This window comes from Barbus barbus (genome assembly GCF_936440315.1).
Source record: "Barbus barbus genome assembly, chromosome: 7".
In the NCBI taxonomy this organism is placed as follows: domain Eukaryota; kingdom Metazoa; phylum Chordata; class Actinopteri; order Cypriniformes; family Cyprinidae; genus Barbus; species Barbus barbus.
The window spans coordinates 3,410,040-3,428,590 of NC_136735.1; the positions used below are offsets into that span (position 1 = coordinate 3,410,040).

Below are 18,551 nucleotides of genomic sequence, written 5' to 3' on the forward strand. Positions count from 1 at the left end.
GAACAGGATTGTGTGTGTATTGACTGTGTATAAGACAGGTATATAGATGATATTTTATTCTCCTTCTGTGTTTACTTGCGTGTCTCGGTGCCATAGATGGTGCTTGGTTCACACGTTACAGAAAGAGGAAGATATCTTCTTAACTACAGTGTGTTAACCTCACAGTTTTTTTTTATTGTTTAACCCATACCAATGAGTCTGGCGAGGCAATGATATAATAAAGACCTTTTCATGCACCAGCAACTGTAAAGTTTATAAGACATTGTCCTATAAAATAATACAATGAGAGTTTAAAATAAACCGCTGAATTATAAGGCACTGTGCATTTGTTGTAGGTGTTGCTGTGATGATGTCAGTCAGAATGGCTCCTCATCTTCCTCTGATCTTTCTGTTCATGATTCATGGTGAGTTGCTGCAGCATTTCAGAAACAATCAAGAGATTTACATGCAGTTTTCCCACCAACTTTTTGCTCAAGCTGTTGCTATTTTGTTTCTATATGAATTGTGTGTTTCAGGGGTTTCTAGTGCTGATTGGGATGTGAGTTACAGTCCTTCACACATCTGTGCACTAAAGGACTCATCAGTGATAATGAGCTGCACTTATACATACCCTACTGGATATCAGATCAGGAAAGTGTTCTGGACAAAAAACTGTGAAAAGGGTATAGAGCCTCTAGATCTGTCTGAGGACCCTGAATACAGTCAGAGGCTTCAGTATCTGGGAGATAAACAGCAGAACTGCACCGTCAGACTGAGTCATGTGACACAGAAAGATGAACACATGTACTATTTCAGATTCACTACAAATGTAACAGATGGAAAATGGATTGGTAAACCAGGAGTGACTCTTAATGTCACAGGTGACTTTGATGAGGTTTCACTCTTCTTCTGTGCATTATGTTGAATAATAATCAGTGTATGACAGCAGCACTAGATATAATGTGTGTGTTGTGTTCAGATCTTCAGGTGGAGTCTCCTGAGAGAGTGACAGAGGGTCATAATGTCCGTCTGACATGTAAAAGCAGCTGTGCTCTGACTGACAGAGCAACATTCATCTGGTACAGAAACTCACAGCCATTAACTGAGAGAAGAGACAGAAACAATCAACTCCTGCTGCAGTCAGTCAGAAGAGAGGATGCAGGCAGATATAGCTGTGCTCTACATGGACACACTTACATCTCTCCTGCTGTTCAGCTCAGTGTCATGTGTGAGTACAGATTTATTAGTTATTTTTATTAACATTAAGTTTATGTTTTGAACTACACGTTTGTCATCTTTAGACCCACCAAACAGTGTCTCAGTGTCCATCAGTCCATCTGGTGAAATAATGGAGGGATATTCAGTGACTCTGAGCTGCAGCAGTGATTCAAACCCACCTGCAGAAATCAGCTGGATTAAAGGAGGAGAGACTGTAGGATCTGGAAGAATCTACAGCATCTCAAAGATCAGATCTGATCACAGTGGAGAATACAAGTGCAAGTCCAGATATGGAGATATAAATAAATACTCTGCTGTGACTTTAAACGTCATGTGTGAGTAAATGATGGTTCAGTAACTGTGATATTTAATCCTCTAAACATCTGTGATGTCAGTTTTAATATGGTTGTTGATGATATAAATTTTTGGTTTGTTTGTTTGTTTAAGACCCTCCCAGGAATGTCTCAGTGTCTATAAATGGATCTGGTGAAATAGTGGAGGGAGATTCAGTGACTCTGATCTGCAGCAGTGATTCAAACCCACCTCCAGAAATCAGCTGGTTTAAGGAGGATCAAAGCTCATCTGTTGGATCTGGACAGAGTTTCAGTGCACTACAGAGTGGACGCTTCTACTGTGAGGCTCACAATCAGCATGGATCTCAGAGATCAGACACTGTTACTGTCACTGTTAAAGGTAGAGCAGCTCAATTACTCTTTCTAAAGTGAATCTAATGAATCTCTTTACATGTTTTATTATTTTGTCTCTGTTGTAGGACGTCTGGTGATATTCTACATATCCATTGGAGTGGTTTGTGGAGCAGCAGCTATCATCTCAATGGCGCTGATTGGGTAAGATGTGTGTAGTATTTGATCACAGCCAGTGCAATGTCTTTTTTATTTTTGGAAATATCCAGTGTAGGGGAAGGATTTGTTGACAGACTGATTTGAAGACTGACATCTAATCTAGAAATATTCAATTTTATTGAACAGTTTAGACAAACAGATTTTCTCCTTAAAAAACAAAATGATCATACTCAATATCTTTTAGGAGGAGCAGGATGAAAAAGAGAAATGACACACAGGAGTCTCAGGTGAGAAAATGTGTTTGCTATCAGTAGTGTCCTGATCAGGTAAATTAATTGGTAAATCAAGCACTGAAAGCCTGAATGTAGTTGTGAATTTATATACTGAGTTGTTCATAAACATCAGTATTTTTATCTCTACCGTGCTTTTATTCCATGTCAAAGATGAATCATTGCAGACGCCATCATGACAGACATAAAGCTTGTGATGTTGAGATGAATATACCTATTTATGAGAATGTAGGGGTAAGTTTTGATTTACAAAATATTAAACTCTCCTCATGTTCAGCAAAAATGAATGAAATCCTCTTCACTGTCATTGTGAGAATGTTAAATGTCTATTGACTAAATATATGGTAATTTTAAAGAGAACAAGCATGACAAGTTTTCAGATAGAGCACCGTTAGCTAAGGGGACAGAGCTTAGCGATGATTGGTCAACACACTGGTTTGCAGATGATACATAGAATATCATTTACTGTTAAAGATTAAATAACAAAGTCATTCCATACAAAATTTGAAGAGTATTATTTATTAATGTTCTTATTACCCTTTCTTCTTTCAGCTTGGCAAGAAGAGACCATAGTGTTTTGGAAACCTGGCAAAAACATTTTATAGCATTTTTGTATCTCTTATGTGTGGAGCGAAAATCTATGTGGAGGAGCCCTGCATAGCTCTGGAAGCTTATATACAAGCATATCATCAAATGTGCTAGTGTAAGTCTGTCTTTTTTTTTCTTTTTTTACAGTTTGTATTTTATATTTAGTTTGCTTCATTTTAAAAGTATTCTTTAACCTTATGCGGCATTGTTTGTGTTTTTAAGGCAGAAAATAAAGATCTGATCTGAAAGATCTGACTGCAATAGTTTGCCATTGTCTATCATTCAATAATTCTGTAATTCAAATCTTTTGTCATTCAATACCTCAGTATAACAGCATAAATAGCAATAGAGATTGTTAGAAATACACACATTGTACTGTACTATGACCTACGCAGTACTGTGTACTGGTTAGTTGGTGCTAATCTGAGGTGCATTTCCTAAAAGCAACTATGGTTGCAAGTTCTGTCTTTACCAATAGAGTTCAATGGAGCTTGCAACCAGCCAACAATTATTTTGGGAATGCACACTTGGTTTGTCTCACTGAAGATGCCATATTTGTGTGTTCTTTGCACCGCCTGCTGGTGACATTATCATAAAGCAGCATAATTAGCTTTCTTTCTAAAATACAAATGTTTCTGTGATACCATGCGAGGCAACTGCTGTAAGTCCACAAGATCCAAATGCACATGAGTTTATTCATTTATTTTATTTTTATTTTTTGAGAACATGAATGTCTGCAGGGAGTGTGCATGCTTTTACAGTACCTTTGCATGTAGACATCCTTGGCATACCCAGATGAAAAACAAGTGTACTTGAGTGCTCTAGTGTATGAAAGATGGTTCAAGTGTACTATAAGTGATGACGAAATAAAAAAAATTAATACAGAGATATTATGTTAAAAGTGCAGTTTAGTTCATATTCATGGTGTCTCAAAATAGCACAGTTGAGTACACTTAGATGATCTTAAGTTTATCTTAAGAAGTACTAAATAACTGTTTTTAGTATATTAAGTACAAAATTAGTGTGCAAAAATCGAGCACTTTAAGTACATAATGGAAGTGCACTTGTTTTTCACCTGGGTAGTCACGGTTCATGTTACTATACAACAACAGGTCTGTGAACAAACATGTCTTAAGAATGTTAAAGTCTTAAGACATTCTTAACAGAGCTAAGAATCAATGAGTCACCATGGAAACGGATGCTACAAAAAAGCATGCTTTCTACTTCTTTTTTTAAATGGCCATTTACATACTTAGTGTTTTTTTTCATTTAATCTTTAATCAATGAGAACAGAGTTATAATGTTTGTTTGATGTTAATGATATATTATTAAGAAATATCACCAATGTATTTTATTATAGAAAGCATTCCATTGCAAAAAAAAAAAAAGTTTGAATGCAGATCTATGATTTGTGAGATGACAATACAATTACAATATATATAATTCTTATAATAGTGAAATATGCCTGTATTTATGTGTGTATGTATGTATGTGTACACACACACACATATAGGCACGTGCACACATAGACATCAAAGAGGGCTTGAGCACCTGCCCTTTTTCTTCCTTGAGAGAAAGTGCCCTTTTTTCTGGGGAGATTTTTATTTTTGTTATTTATTTTATTTATTTTTTTATAATAAATGAATATATACATAGGTCGGGTCGGGAGGTCTTGAGACTCTGTTGAGTTTTCGATGCTTTTCTCATCTCCGCTTCTCTGCGCAGCACAACAGTGTAGCACACATTGATCGGCACATTCACATCACAGACAGGCAGAGAGCCACAGAAGTGAAGTCCTCCCTCCCTTTCGGCTACCTGGTATCATGGCATAAATGTGCCTGAGGGTAATTTTTAGCGAGACGCAAAATACGTACCAATAAGTACATATCACTGCAGTTAGTGATGGCCAGATTAAGTCTCATGAAGCTTTTCAGCTTTTCAGCCAAGTGATTAGCAAAAGGGTTAATTTCTGGAGGCTTAATTTGCTCACAATACCACCTGGTGGCCAAAGAGTGTAAAACAAGCAGATATATTACAGACAGAGGTGGATAGTCCAGGGGTCAGAAAGTAAAAGTCCTGCCATATGTTTATTCCACCCATGAACTCAGCAGCTGATTTCACCAGAGGAGGAACCAAGACATTCCTTTCAAGTCACAAACAAGTCTCAAGTCAAATCCCAAGTCCTTAAAGAGTTAAAGTTAATGAGATAATTATTAATTATTAATTAATAATTAAGTGACTAATTAAATGATGATTGTGTATTAGTGATGAACACCTGCTGTTATTGAGAATTACAGAGGATCAGATGTTGATGTTTTGTTGGTTAAAATTATGCCACCATCATGGAGATCAGTGTTTGCTTTAGTTGGGCTCTTGACCCTTGACTACTGTGTTAGATCTCTGTCTGTAGCAATGTATGTAGTGTTGTAGACCAGATAGAATAATGTCTTTACACCCTTTGCCATGCTTAGTGATGGTGTCATTTTAAATCATTTAACTGTAGTAATTTAAGCACAATTCTGCATATTACATTTTACTTCTACAATTCTTCTACAGTAGCCTTTTAAGGAGCATTAAAGTGAAATGCAATTGCACTTAGGAGGTAAATGTGTGATACATTTACATTTACATTTAGACATTTGGCAGACGCTTTTATCCAAAGCGACTTACAATTGGGGAATACAAAAAGCGATTCATCTTGAAGAGGCAGTCAGACAGAGGAAGTGCTCGTAACACCAAGTCTCAGTCATTGTTCAAATAAGTACAAGCTAGTAGGTGGAGAGAAAGATAGAGGGAAAGTTTTTTTTTTTTTTTTTTGAGTTTAGGATGAAGTCAAGTACTGCCGAAAGAGATGAGTTTTCAGTTGTTGCTTGAAGGTTGCCAGGGATCCGGCGTTCCGGATAGGGGTGGGAAGATTATTCCACCAGCCAGGAATGGTGAACGAGAATGTTCTGGAGAGTGATTTTGAGCCTCTCTGTGATGGTACCACAAGGTGTCGCTCACTAGCAGATCTCAAACTTCTGGAGGGGATGTAGGTTCGTAATAGTGAGTGGAAGTAGGAGGGTGCAGAGCCTGTGGTAGATCTGTACGCAAGCATCAGTGACTTGAACTGGATGCGAGCTGCCACTGGTAGCCAGTGCAAGGAGATGAAGAGAGGTGTAACATGCGCTCTTTTGGGCTCGTTGAAGATCAGTCGTGCCGCTGCATTCTGAATCATTTGTAGAGGTTTGATTGCGTTTGATGGCAGACTAGCCAGAAGAGCATTGCAGTAGTCCAGTCTAGAAACAACCAGGGCCTGGACAAGAAGTTGCGCAGCATGCTCTGTCAGAAAGGGCCTGATCTTTCTGATGTTGTGTAGTGCAAACCTGCAGGAACGAGCAGTCTTTGCAATGTGCTCTTTGAAGGTCAGCTGGTCATCAAAGATTACACCAAGATTTCTGACCGAAGTTGATGGGGTAATCATTGATGAGCCGAACTGAATCGTGAAGTCATGTCGTAGAGTCGGAGTGGCAGGGAAGACCAGAAGTTCCGTCTTTGCCAGGTTGAGCTGTAGGTGATGTTCTTTCATCCATGCCGAGATGTCCGCCAGGCAGCCTGAGATCCGTGCAGCTACCGTTGGGTCATCTGGTTGAAAAGAGAGATAGAGCTGCGTGTCATCGGCGTAGCAGTGATAGGAGAAGCCATGTGCATGTATGATGGGACCCAGCGATGTAGTGTACGTGGAGAAGAGGAGGGGTCCAAGAACCGATCCCTGAGGAACTCCAGTGATCAGTTGATGTGGTTTGGATACCTCCCCTCCCCAGGTCACCCTGAAGGATCTACCGGTGAGATAGGATTCAAACCAGCGAAGTAGAATCCCAGTGATGCCCAGTGATGAGAGTGTAGACAGGAGAATCTGATGATTGACAGTGTCAAAAGCAGCAGAGAGATCCAGCAGAATGAGGACTGACGATTTGGAATCAGCCTTTGCAGTTCGCAGGGCTTCAGTAACTGAGAGTAGCGCAGTCTCTGTTGAATGGCCACTCCTGAAACCTGACTGTTTAGCATCCAGCTTGTTGTACTGTGAAAGAAACCACGAGAGCTGGTTGAAGACAGCTCGTTCGAGTGTTTTCCCTATGAATGGAAGGAGAGAGACAGGTCTGTAGTTATCTAAAAGAGAAGCATTTAATGTAGGTTTTTTGATCAGTGGGGTTACCCGAGCCTGCTTGAATGCTGTGGAGAAGATGCCTGTGAGGAGAGATGTGTTGATAATGTGTGTGAGTGCCGGTAAGAGTGTGCGAGAGATTGTTTGGAGAAGATGTGAGGGGATCGGGTCGAGAGGACATGTTGTAGGATGGTTGGAGAGGAGAAGTTTGGATACTTCTGCCTCGGTGAGGGGACAGAAGGAGAAGATGGGAGCTAGAGCGGTGGATGTGGTTGATCGGAGGTCCTGCGGAGTTGAGAACTGGTTGCTGATTGTTCTAGTTTTGTCTGTGAAAAAAGAGGCAAAGTCATCAGCAGTTATCAAAGTGGTGGGAGGTGAAGGAGGGGGACAGAGGAGAGAATTAAATGTTCTGAAGAGATTACGCATGTCTGGAGCGCTGGTGATCTTGTTGTGGAAATGTGAGGATTTGGCAGTGTGGACTTCAGTAGAGAAAGATGAAAGCAAAGACTGATACCTACTCAGGTCCGACGGATTGTTTGATTTGCGCCATTTTCTCTCTGCCGCTCTGAGTTTGGTCCGATTCTCTCGAAGAACATCGGATAACCAGGGGTTAGAAGGAGCAGCCCGTGCTGGCCTAGAGGAGAGAGGACAGATGTCGTCTAGACAAGAGGTTAAGGTAGAGCATAAAGTGTCAGTGGCTGCATTTACATCCAGAGAAGAGAAATGGGTAGGCGAGGGAAGAGAGGAGGATACTACAGAGGAAAGAAGGGAGGGGGAAAGGGAGCGTAGGTTGCGTCTGAAAGTAACCGGTAAGGGAGATGGTGGCACCTGAGTTGCAAAATGTAACGTAAATGTAATGAAGAAATGGTCAGAGATATGGAGTGGTTGTACCAGAATGTTATCTGTAGAACAATTGCGTGTATAAATTAAGTCGAGTTGGTTACCAGATTTGTGCGTGCTAGTAGTGGTGAGGCGTTTGAGATCAAATGAAGCTAGGAGTGATTGGAAGTCTGTAGCATAAGGCCTGTCTAGGTGAATGTTGAAATCGCCGAAGACTAAGAGTGGAGTGCCATCCTCCATGAAAGACGACAGCAGTCCGTCCAGCTCGTCTAGGAAGGTTGGTGGTATTTGGCCCGGCGGACGATAGATTACCACAATCTGGAGTCTTATAGGAGCTGTCACAGTAACAGCATGCGATTCAAATGAGTTGAGATTGCCTAGGGGAGAGTGGGTAGAGTATTTCCAATTGTTAGAAATGAGCAAGCCAGTGCCCCCACCCCGGCCAACTTGCCTAGGGGTGTGAGAGAAAGAGAAATTGTGAGAGAGAGCAGCTGGGGTTGCCGTGTCTTCTGGACGGATCCAGGTCTCAGTCAAGCCCAGGATGCTGAGTGTGGAATGTAAGGAAAATGCAGAAATGAAGTCGGCTTTGTTGACAGCTGACTGGCAATTCCAAAGACCTACAGAGAAAGAAAGAGGTGCAGTGGAAGATGTAGAGATTGGCAGGGTTACGTGACCTTCTGCATGTATTTTTAGAGCGAGGTAGAGAGAGAACCGGAATGGTTTGGAAACACATGATAGAGGATAGGAAAGCGTGAGGGAAGATATAAAGGATACTTAAGTGTGCGCTCGGTGTCGTTGCTCAGTTAAAGTCGCGCAGGAAAAAGTCGTCTGTCTTTACACTCGTTGGTCTTCACACGAGGAGGCTGAACGCTTCCGCTCTGACATCAACTAAATACAGTCTAAGAAACTAGAGTGAAAACAGCTGTTGCCGGCTTCTGATCAGCCCAGCCAATAAGGTTAAAGGACTGCTAAATAGCTCAAGACGAAACTAACACTTTGCACAAACACAAAGGCTCGTTCTCAGCTGAGGCGCAAATTATTCTAATTTCCAGTAAGTGCAATTAACAGAGAAAACAACGAAAATGCAGAGTAGAAATAGGTAGGAAACGAACTATTCCTTCCTAGTAGCAAGTAAATTATTTAAACAACAGAACTGCAACCAAGTTATTCAAAACACTTACGCAGCTGTAGTCCGTCTCTTCTGGTGACTAATCGGCTTTCTGATACATAAAGAAAATGTTGAGTACTATTAAGAAAATGTAGTTACCATTTGCCTGTACTGCACATTTTTATTTTGCATATTTTTTTTTTATCAAATTACAGCAAATGACAGACTAATGTTCTTCAGAACATGTTACACAAATAAATGTATTATTTGAAATCTCAGGGTGGGTAAATGATTTTATTTCTGATGACTCAAATTATGTACAATTATTCATTCAGCACAATGGACTTGCATGCAGTGGACACTGCACAATCCAGGATGCATTGCTTCTGAGTAAATTCCACAGAGCTCGCCTCGCTTGCCCTTCCCAACATAACCTGGTGGGTACACAAGAAGCACAATGAGCATTAGGGTTAAACCGAATTTAAAACATTCTCCCCATGCCAAATATGCATGACTTTATTCTCTTGTTGAACATGTACAAACATTTCAAGAATAATTTCTCAGCTCTGTAGGTCTATGTTATGCAAGTTAATGGAGTCCAGAAATTTTAAGGGACGACATTAGGCAAAGAAAATGAGACTTTATTACTATTTTTAAACGAAGTATTCCTTTTAAAAACCAATAGATCAAACGCTAGTTTATTCACCATTAATTTACAAAAAAGCTGATTATTGATTGTTATTACTAAATAAAAAGAAAATGTTATTTAAACCATGTTTTAAATATATTACATTGTGGATTAGGAGGTTAGGAGACGTGTTCTAATACTTTTGAAAATGTACCTTATTCTTTAGAAAATTACATAAATTACACCTAATGAAAATTACACCTAATTGGAAACACCTAATTATTATTTTTAGTTTTATTTCTCAACTTAATTTATTACCTTTATTTGTAATAAATTAAGTTGAAAAAATATGTCTTTATATATATATAAATATATATATTTTTAGGTGTATTGAAGTATTTTTTTAAAGTTGATCCAACTGCTATAATATATGAACCACATACAAATAATAAAACATACATATAAAATTAGTATGAACAATCTTAATTTGCAGCAAACATAAAAGAAACCTAATATAACCATGAATGATCTCATTGTATTTTAAAAATCTGCATAGGATATTCTGCAAAGGATCAGGACTAGAGGTCTGCAAGCCTGTCGGGACCCGGGACCCATTTTTTTTTTTTTTTTACAGATCGGGCTCCGGTCGGACTCGGGCTCATTTAGCTTCTCTCCTTTAATTGTACCCATATTACATGCAGAGCACATATGCCGACTGATTATATTATAAATATTACACATACACATGACAATGCAGAGCATCAGGGATCATTTGGAGCATGGTTACTAATAAAAGTTCCCAATGCTTCGGGAAAATGCTTCGGGCATTTTGGATCATCCATGCATTTGATGATGATCCTGACTCGCCGTCTCCTCATGGATGCACCTTTAGAGTTTTTCAGAAGCACTCCTGCTCAAAACCGAAACTGCTTTTTTCCACTTTATTTAATGTCTTTATTGCATGCTTTGTTGATATTTTGAGTGCACACAAATAAAAGCAGGCGCTTTACAGTTCCTAAACGATTACTCTTACCTTTATGAGCAGAAATGACAGCGTATTTGAAATGTTTCCAATGCAAGTGATCGCTCTGGCTCGTCCATGTCCTGTAAAGCGCGCTTCAGCTTGCACTCTCCGCACAAACAACTGGATATGCATCAGTGCACATTAACCTAGGTTAAGCCTTTAAACTAACATTGTGGAGCTGTTTTATAACTATAGATTTAATTTCAGACAAGCCGTGATAATTTGAGAAGGCTAAATATATCAAATATAGGCTATGATCAACTCACTGTCTGCCGCTGGCCGCTTGGTCATTACTTTAATAAACAAAAAAACTTACATTTAACAAATTAAAAATGCTCCAACCGTTTTTCTAAATTAACTTAATAAAATAACGAAACAAAATACAATTACTTTGCCATTTCATAAAAAACTGAAGTATTTTAATAGCTGAGACAGAATAAGCTGTTTTAGGAGAAGGGGGAAAAAAAAGACGGGCTCGGGTCGGACTCGGGCCGGTAATTCTGATAAGCTGTCAGACACGGGTCGGGCTAGGGCCTGAGTATCTCGGGCCAGGGCCGGGCTAAGGCCTATATTTTGGGCCCGTGCAGGGCTCTAATCAGGACAGTTTGATCAGCAGATGTCCTCAGTCCTGCAGCATTCGAAAAGTTAATTAATTTTACAAGACAACTGGTTCAGTCGATTCGAAGCTTTGTTTCTCACTCCACTGATTAACGAACTGAAATAACCCAGCTCTACAGGACTTAACCTACATTAAACGTTTCTTCATCTACCACACCTTTGGTGCACATGAGATTCAAGAGATTGTACTGGTGCTGAGTGCGTCAGTCAGCCAAACAAATGTCATTTGAGATGAATGGGAGTGCTCACTTCCTTGTATATTCACATTTTATGTTATTATAGTGAAACAGGTCTGTCTTAAATGGTTCATGAACTGAGAAACCCGAATTCCTTTGCTCTTTTGACATATAAGAGGTCATTGTACAATAAAAACATTGCGTAAGTTTCAAAACTTTGTCTATAGCCCAATTCAGACTGTAAATGTTTCTCATATGGATGTCTGTAAAAATGAATTTACATATCACCTCAGTGATAAAACTCATGGATTTAGATGGCGAGTTATTCACAGTGGAGGGGCGAGTCCTGTGATCCTGCGAACCCGGGAACTCACTGCTCACGTGACCAGTCACATGATTGTCTTATTATTGTGTAAAATGTATTCTTATTATTACAAGCATGTTTTATAATATATAATCCTATTTATTATTTGATTATTTAAATTTCCTGTTTAAAAATAGGAAAACAGACGTGCTATAGATTTATATAATTATACACAATATATATCTGTTTATAATACACATTTTAAAACTGTATTGCATACCTGCTTCCGCCATAATAAAGACCCATTTCGAATGTGTACATGCTTTTCTTCTCTTTCTGCTCCCAGTTGCTGTGGTGGAGCAGTTATGAAGTATTGTTCTTTTTAAATACTTTCCAGCATTTCAGAAATAAATATGTATGTAAATTACACCAAAGTATAACGTTACCATACGGTGTTCGGGAGTGCTCAAAAAGGGTTTAAACACTGAATTTTGAATCAGTTTTTTCTCGTAAACTCAGAGATGTGGATTCGGATGGCAATTAAATTAGCACACGACCTTGGTGTTTGTCAAATATCAGTAGGTAATTCGGCCGGGGATTTTTACGGGGGTGGTGAGAGAAAAACATTGACATCCTGGATTTGGACGGCATTAAAATCACCAACTACCCCCTGTAAATGGTGAAAATCACTTACGTCCCCTTGAGAAAAAAATAGTGTCCAAATAGGGGTAATGATATAATAGTGTGGATAAGCACCGCCTCCGCAGACGATGATCAATGCCTGCTTCAACATCACTGCCTGTTTAGCCCCGCTCACCTAATTGTACATGTAGTGTTTATGAGAGAGGCGAAGGCGCAGGTCCCTGCAGAAACCATACGTTTGAACTATAGCGTTGATTTCAGGTGTTTGTGATATCACAAAGCGGTCCATTAGAAGAGGAGTTTTCAAACTGTGGGTCGCGACCCACTTGTTGGTCCCAGAGTGGGACAAGGTAGGTCGCACAAAGCCACTTGGTGGTAGCTAAATGACACACACTCAGTTCCTTGGGCTGGATGATATACAAAGATTAATTACGAATTGGGATATTGGTCAGTGCGATTTTAGAATCACAAAGGCCGGGATTTAAAACATGCGTTGCGTGTTTTGAAGCGCTGGCACACACGAGTTGTATAGTGAGGGTCTCAGAGCGACAGTTCATTATTAAAATGCTAGGTCCTCATTATTAATGAGAAGAAATTCGCTCACTTCACTGCGCTGTGTTCTGCATGAGATTGCATACACCGCCCAGTCAACACGTGAGATCACTCGATGATCACAGTGAAATCACCCCATTCTCATACAGTGATCCTCACATGTGAGCTCATTGTGAATTCAAAATGTTGAGCAGGTTGAGAGGAGGCTGTTCAAATATCAGTCACCAGGGGCACATTCTACTTCCTGTTTCTCAACACTATGGCAGTTCTCTCACATGATGAGCTCATGAGTGCACGCCCAGCTAACAGATTTCTATTATAAGAACCTTCTGCAAACATAAAACTAACTTCCAGACACACCCTTAGATGAAATCAACTGAAATAAAAGAAGACATTGAATCTCTCATGATCTCAGCAGAGAATGATTAAACAACTCCACAAACAGCATCACCAGCTCCACTCATTACTAACCAGACTGACTTTATTTCTGTCATCTACAAAAGTGCTTATTGAGAATTAGATGTTTTAGTTTTGTTTCATGTTAACGGCAAAGTGATTAGTGTTTTCTTTAGTTGGGCTCTTGACACTTTTGTGTGAGGGGGGCTGCTGTAACTGTGTTTGTAAAGCACATTTGTTATGGCAAAGAAAGCTGAAAAGGGATTGTATCCAGATGATGTATGGTCTGTTCATCACCTAGATTTAATATGCAGTCTTTTTGAGATGATATTAATCTAAACTTGTTTTAATCATAACATGTTTTTTGATTATACAGTATATGATCAAGCAGTGTAATAATTTATCAAAGATTTTACAAGCATGATGAAACAAACATTTTGAACTGTTGTGTCATTTAAAAACAAAGAGAGAGATCAATAATCAGTGTATGAATCTCAACAATGGCGACAATCAAAAGCTTCATGCTGCAATGCATGCTGGGTACCTGGTCTCTGTGCAGTGACTGCACTTTGACCTCACATTAGTATGAGCACACAGATAAAGATGCCTCCGAAGAAAACAAAATGCTGTACAACCTTTGCATAGCCTTCCTTCTGATCGCAACATTAGGAAAGCATGGATGATCCAGACCGGGTATGTCACATAACCTACTTTCTGGAACACCCCCCAGAGTGCAAACACAAACACACACTGGAGAGGTTGCCAAATGTGTTTCTCCAATGTCCTGTTCAGACACTTTTAACTGAGAGTGCTCAATACCACGACTGAGGTGCCCTTGAGCAAGGCACCGAACCCCCAACTGCTCCCCGGGCGCCGCAGCATAAATGGCTGCCCACTGCTCCGGGTGTGTGTTCACGGTGTGTGTGTGTGTGCGTGCGTGCGCGCGCATTTGTTCACTACTCACTGCTGTGTGTGTGCACTTGGATGGGTTAAACGCAGAGCACCAATTTCGAGTATGGGTCACCATACTTGACAATACGTCACGACTTTACTTGCTTTCATTTGAGGTTGATTTTTTGACTGCAAATGAACGTGTGGTGTGATGGTGTGAAAACAGTGGCAAAGACATAAGAGTTGGCAGTCCTGCCTTCTCTCACAAGGGTCATGTGATCACACAGTTAACTTGGAAAACCCCTTGACTTGAGACCACTCAAACCATAGAAGATCTATAAAGGATGGGAACCTTTCGACATTCAGAAGAAACAACTCTAATTCTTCTTGGTCAATTAAAAACATATGCATATTGGTTTGCAAAACATTTTATTGACTGATGTACAGTTTCTTAAAGTTTAACTGCTGCTGTATGCATTTAGTCTAATGACATTACTGTGATGATGGCTATTAACACTATATCCGCACAAGGTGAAGTGTCATAACCACACTCAAATATAACACGCATGCATCACACGTCTGTCAAACCACAGTGCTGGTTTCATACTGACCATTCGTATTGCTTTCACTGGTCATGAGTGTTGGTGAACAGGGTAAGAGCATTACTTTATTATCTTTCTTCAGATTCATTATCATAAAATATTGTGTGTGTATGTGTGTGGTGTAGGGGAGATTGAGGCTAGATAACACATAGGGACATTCTCAGTAACAATAGGATTTAAAGGGGTCCTATTATGCTTTTTCACTTTTTGAATTTTAGTCAGTGTGTAGCAGAGGTGGGACTTTCAAATCACAAACAAGTCTTCAAGTCATATCCCAAATCCTCAAAGAGTTAAAGATAATGAGATAATTGCATGGCTAATTAAATGATGATTGTGCTTTATTGATGAACACCTGCTGTTATTGAGAATTGCAGAGGATCAGATGTTGATGTTTTATTGGTTAAAATGATGCCACCATCATGGAGATCAGTGTTTGCTTTAGTTGGGCTCTCGACCCTTGACTTCCTGTGTTAAATCACTCTCTTTAGCAATGCGTGTGGTGTAGTAAAGCAGAGAACCTAAGATGCACCTAGAAAATATTCCAATTAATAACATAGAGCAGTTCCTGTTCTTTGCAACATGGTAATAACTGTTTGTTTAAAACAAAAAGTCTGCTGAATGTTTTATGTCCTCGTTACTACGTGGGAAGCGGTTCTGACATGATGATCGTCGTCGCGGGCGATGTGCTGTGCACCATCTCGATCAGGATTCTGAAGTACCTCTTCAGTGTCTCCGTATGCCGCAGCTGGCAGGCTACTCCCAGGTTCGAATGTGTGTTTGAATGAGCCGTTTTAGGGGGGTGTGGACGAGTCTTAACTTTCATAAAGAATATCTCTTTGGTTTTGAGACTTTAGTCTTTACAACTTCAGGGATCCTATCTATGCACAATCAGCTTGTAACACTCCAAAGAGAAAGGAAACTTGAAAGCGCATCATATGACCACTTTAAGGACATTGTTTACAAGCAGAGAACTGAAACTATTCATTTGCGCTGAAGTTCAAGATCATTTTGCGATTCATAGATTTCACATTAGAAAGAAACTCTGTATGTGCATTAATTTTATGAATCACAGTACGCCTATTTGAGAGATGATCAGAAGATCAAATTTAGGATGGTTTCTGCACACCATTTAATAAAGAAAAGCCCCCAGGTTAGCAAGTTTCACCAGAAAAATTATGCTTGTCAGCCAACTATACCTGCTTTTTTGTCTTTGTCTTTGTTGTTGTGTTTTTGAGTAGTTGCATGAAAGTGACATGTTTTGTATGTAGGTTTAAGAGAACAATTGCAAATGTTGATTGCCTGACCAGTGAACAGAACAGGATTGTGTGTGTATTGACTGTGTATAAGACAGGTATATAGATGATATTTTATTCTCCTTCTGTGTTTACTTGCGTGTCTCGGTGCTATAGATGGTGCTTGGTTCACACGTTACAGAAAGAGGAAGATATCTTCTTAACTACAGTGTGTTAACCTCACAGTTTTTATTTATTTTATTTTTTTTAACCCATACCAATGAGTCTGGCGAGGCAATGATATAATAAAGACCTTTTCATGCACCAGCAACTGTAAAGTTTATAAGACATTGTCCTATAAAATAATACAATGAGAGTTTAAAATAAACCGCTGAATTATAAGGCACTGTGCATTTGTTGTAGGTGTTGCTGTGATGATGTCAGTCAGAATGGCTCCTCATCTTCCTCTGATCTTTCTGTTCATGATTCATGGTGAGTTGCTGCAGCATTTCAGAAACAATCAAGAGATTTACATGCAGTTTTCCCACCAACTTTTTGCTCAAGCTGTTGCTATTTTGTTTCTATATGAATTGTGTGTTTCAGGGGTTTCTAGTGCTGGTTGGGGTGTGAGTTACAGTCCTTCACACATCTGTGCACTAAAGAACTCATCAGTGATAATGAACTGCACTTATACATACCCTACTGGATATCAGATCAGGAAAGTGTTCTGGACAAAAAACTGTGAAAAGGGTATAGAGCCTCTAGATCTGTCTGTGGACCCTGAATACAGTCAGAGGCTTCAGTATCTGGGAGATAAACAGCAGAACTGCACCATCAGACTGAGTCATGTGACACAGAAAGATGAACACATGTACTATTTCAGATTCACTACAAATGTAACAGATGGAAAATGGATTGGTAAACCAGGAGTGACTCTTAATGTCACAGGTGACTTTGATGAGGTTTTACTCTTCTTCTGTGCATTATGTTGAATAATAATCAGTGTCTGACAGCAGCACTAGATATAATGTGTGTGTTGTGTTCAGATCTTCATGTGGAGTCTCCTGAGAGAGTGACAGAGGGTCATAATGTCCGTCTGACATGTAAAAGCAGCTGCGCTCTGACTGACAGAGCAACATTCATCTGGTACAGAAACTCACAGCCATTAACTGAGAGAAGAGACGGAAACAATCAACTCCTGCTGCAGTCAGTCAGAAGAGAGGATGCAGGCAGATATAGCTGTGCTCTACATGGACACACTTACATCTCACCTGCTGCTCAGCTCAGTGTCATGTGTGAGTACAGATTTATTAGTTATTTTTATTAACATTAAGTTTATGTTTTGAACTACACGTTTGTCATCTTTAGACCCACCAAACAGTGTCTCAGTGTCCATCAGTCCATCTGGTGTAATAATGGAGGGAGATTCAGTGACTCTGAGCTGCAGCAGTGATTCAAACCCACCTGCAGAAATCAGCTGGATTAAAGGAGGAGAGACTGTAGGATCTGGAAGAATCTACAGTATCTCAAAGACCAGATCTGATCACAGTGGAGAATACAAGTGCAAGTCCAGATATGAAGATATAAATAAATACTCTGCTGTGACTTTAAACGTCATGTGTGAGTTAATGATGGTTCAGTAACTGTGTTATTTAATCCTCTAAACATCTGTGATGTCAGTTTTAATATGGTTGTTGATGATATACATTTTTGGTTTGTTTGTTTGTTTAAGACCCTCCCAGGAATGTCTCAGTGTCTATAACTGGATCTGGTGAAATAGTGGAGGGAGATTCAGTGACTCTGATCTGCAGCAGTGATTCAAACCCACCTGCTCTGAACTTCAGCTGGTTTAAGGAGGATCAAAGCTCATCTGTTGGATCTGGACAGAGTTTCAGTGCACTACAGAGTGGACGCTTCTACTGTGAGGCTCACAATCAACATGGATCTCAGAGATCAGACGCTGTTACTGTCACTGTTAAAGGTAGCTCATTTACTCTTTCTAAAGTGACGCAAATTAATATGTTCAGATGTTTTTTGTCTGTGTTGTAGGACGTCTGGTGATACTGTTCATATCCATTGAAGTGGTTTGTGGAGCTGCAGTTATCATCAAGATGTTGCTGATTTGGTAAGATGTGTGTAGTATTTGATTTCTTAACTGATTTCTAACACACTGAAAATTGTTGTGGTTATTGTAACTTTCTATAAATATTAATTTTGGTGGAAGTGTTTTTTTTTACGGAATACAATTTCATTGGTATTGTCCAATAAAATACACTCACCTAAAGGATTATTAGGAACACCTGTTCAATTTCTCATTAATGCAATTATCTAATCAACCAATCACATGGCAGTTGCTTCAATGCATTTAGGGGTGTGGTCCTGGTCAAGACAATCTCCTGAACTCCAAACTGAATGTCAGAATGGGAAAGAAAGGTGATTTAAGCAATATTGAGCGTGGCATGGTTGTTGGTGCCAGACGGGCCGGTCTGAGTATTTCACAATCTGCTCAGTTACTG

At 39.6% G+C, this 18,551-nt stretch overlaps 2 protein-coding genes across 2 annotated transcripts; both read left to right on the top strand.

Moving 5' to 3' along the window:
• Positions 1-349: 349 nt before the first annotated feature.
• LOC306872276 (myelin-associated glycoprotein-like) lies at positions 350-16,648 on the top strand (the record flags this gene model as incomplete). The annotated part of the gene is made up of 8 exons (XM_079420774.1): positions 350-404; positions 516-860; positions 959-1,207; positions 1,281-1,532; positions 1,645-1,890; positions 1,970-2,045; positions 16,459-16,527; positions 16,639-16,648. 8 exons carry the CDS (start codon positions 350-352, stop codon positions 16,646-16,648), a joined length of 1,302 nt encoding a protein of 433 aa, XP_079276900.1.
• Positions 16,649-16,712: 64 nt separating this feature from the next.
• Positions 16,713-18,164, top strand: LOC306872277 (B-cell receptor CD22-like; the record flags this gene model as incomplete). Its single annotated transcript, XM_079420775.1, has 5 exons — positions 16,713-16,983; positions 17,082-17,330; positions 17,404-17,655; positions 17,768-18,016; positions 18,085-18,164. The coding sequence occupies 5 exons, from the start codon at positions 16,713-16,715 to the stop codon at positions 18,162-18,164; spliced, it is 1,101 nt and encodes a 366-aa protein (XP_079276901.1).
• Positions 18,165-18,551: the final 387 nt, after the last annotated feature.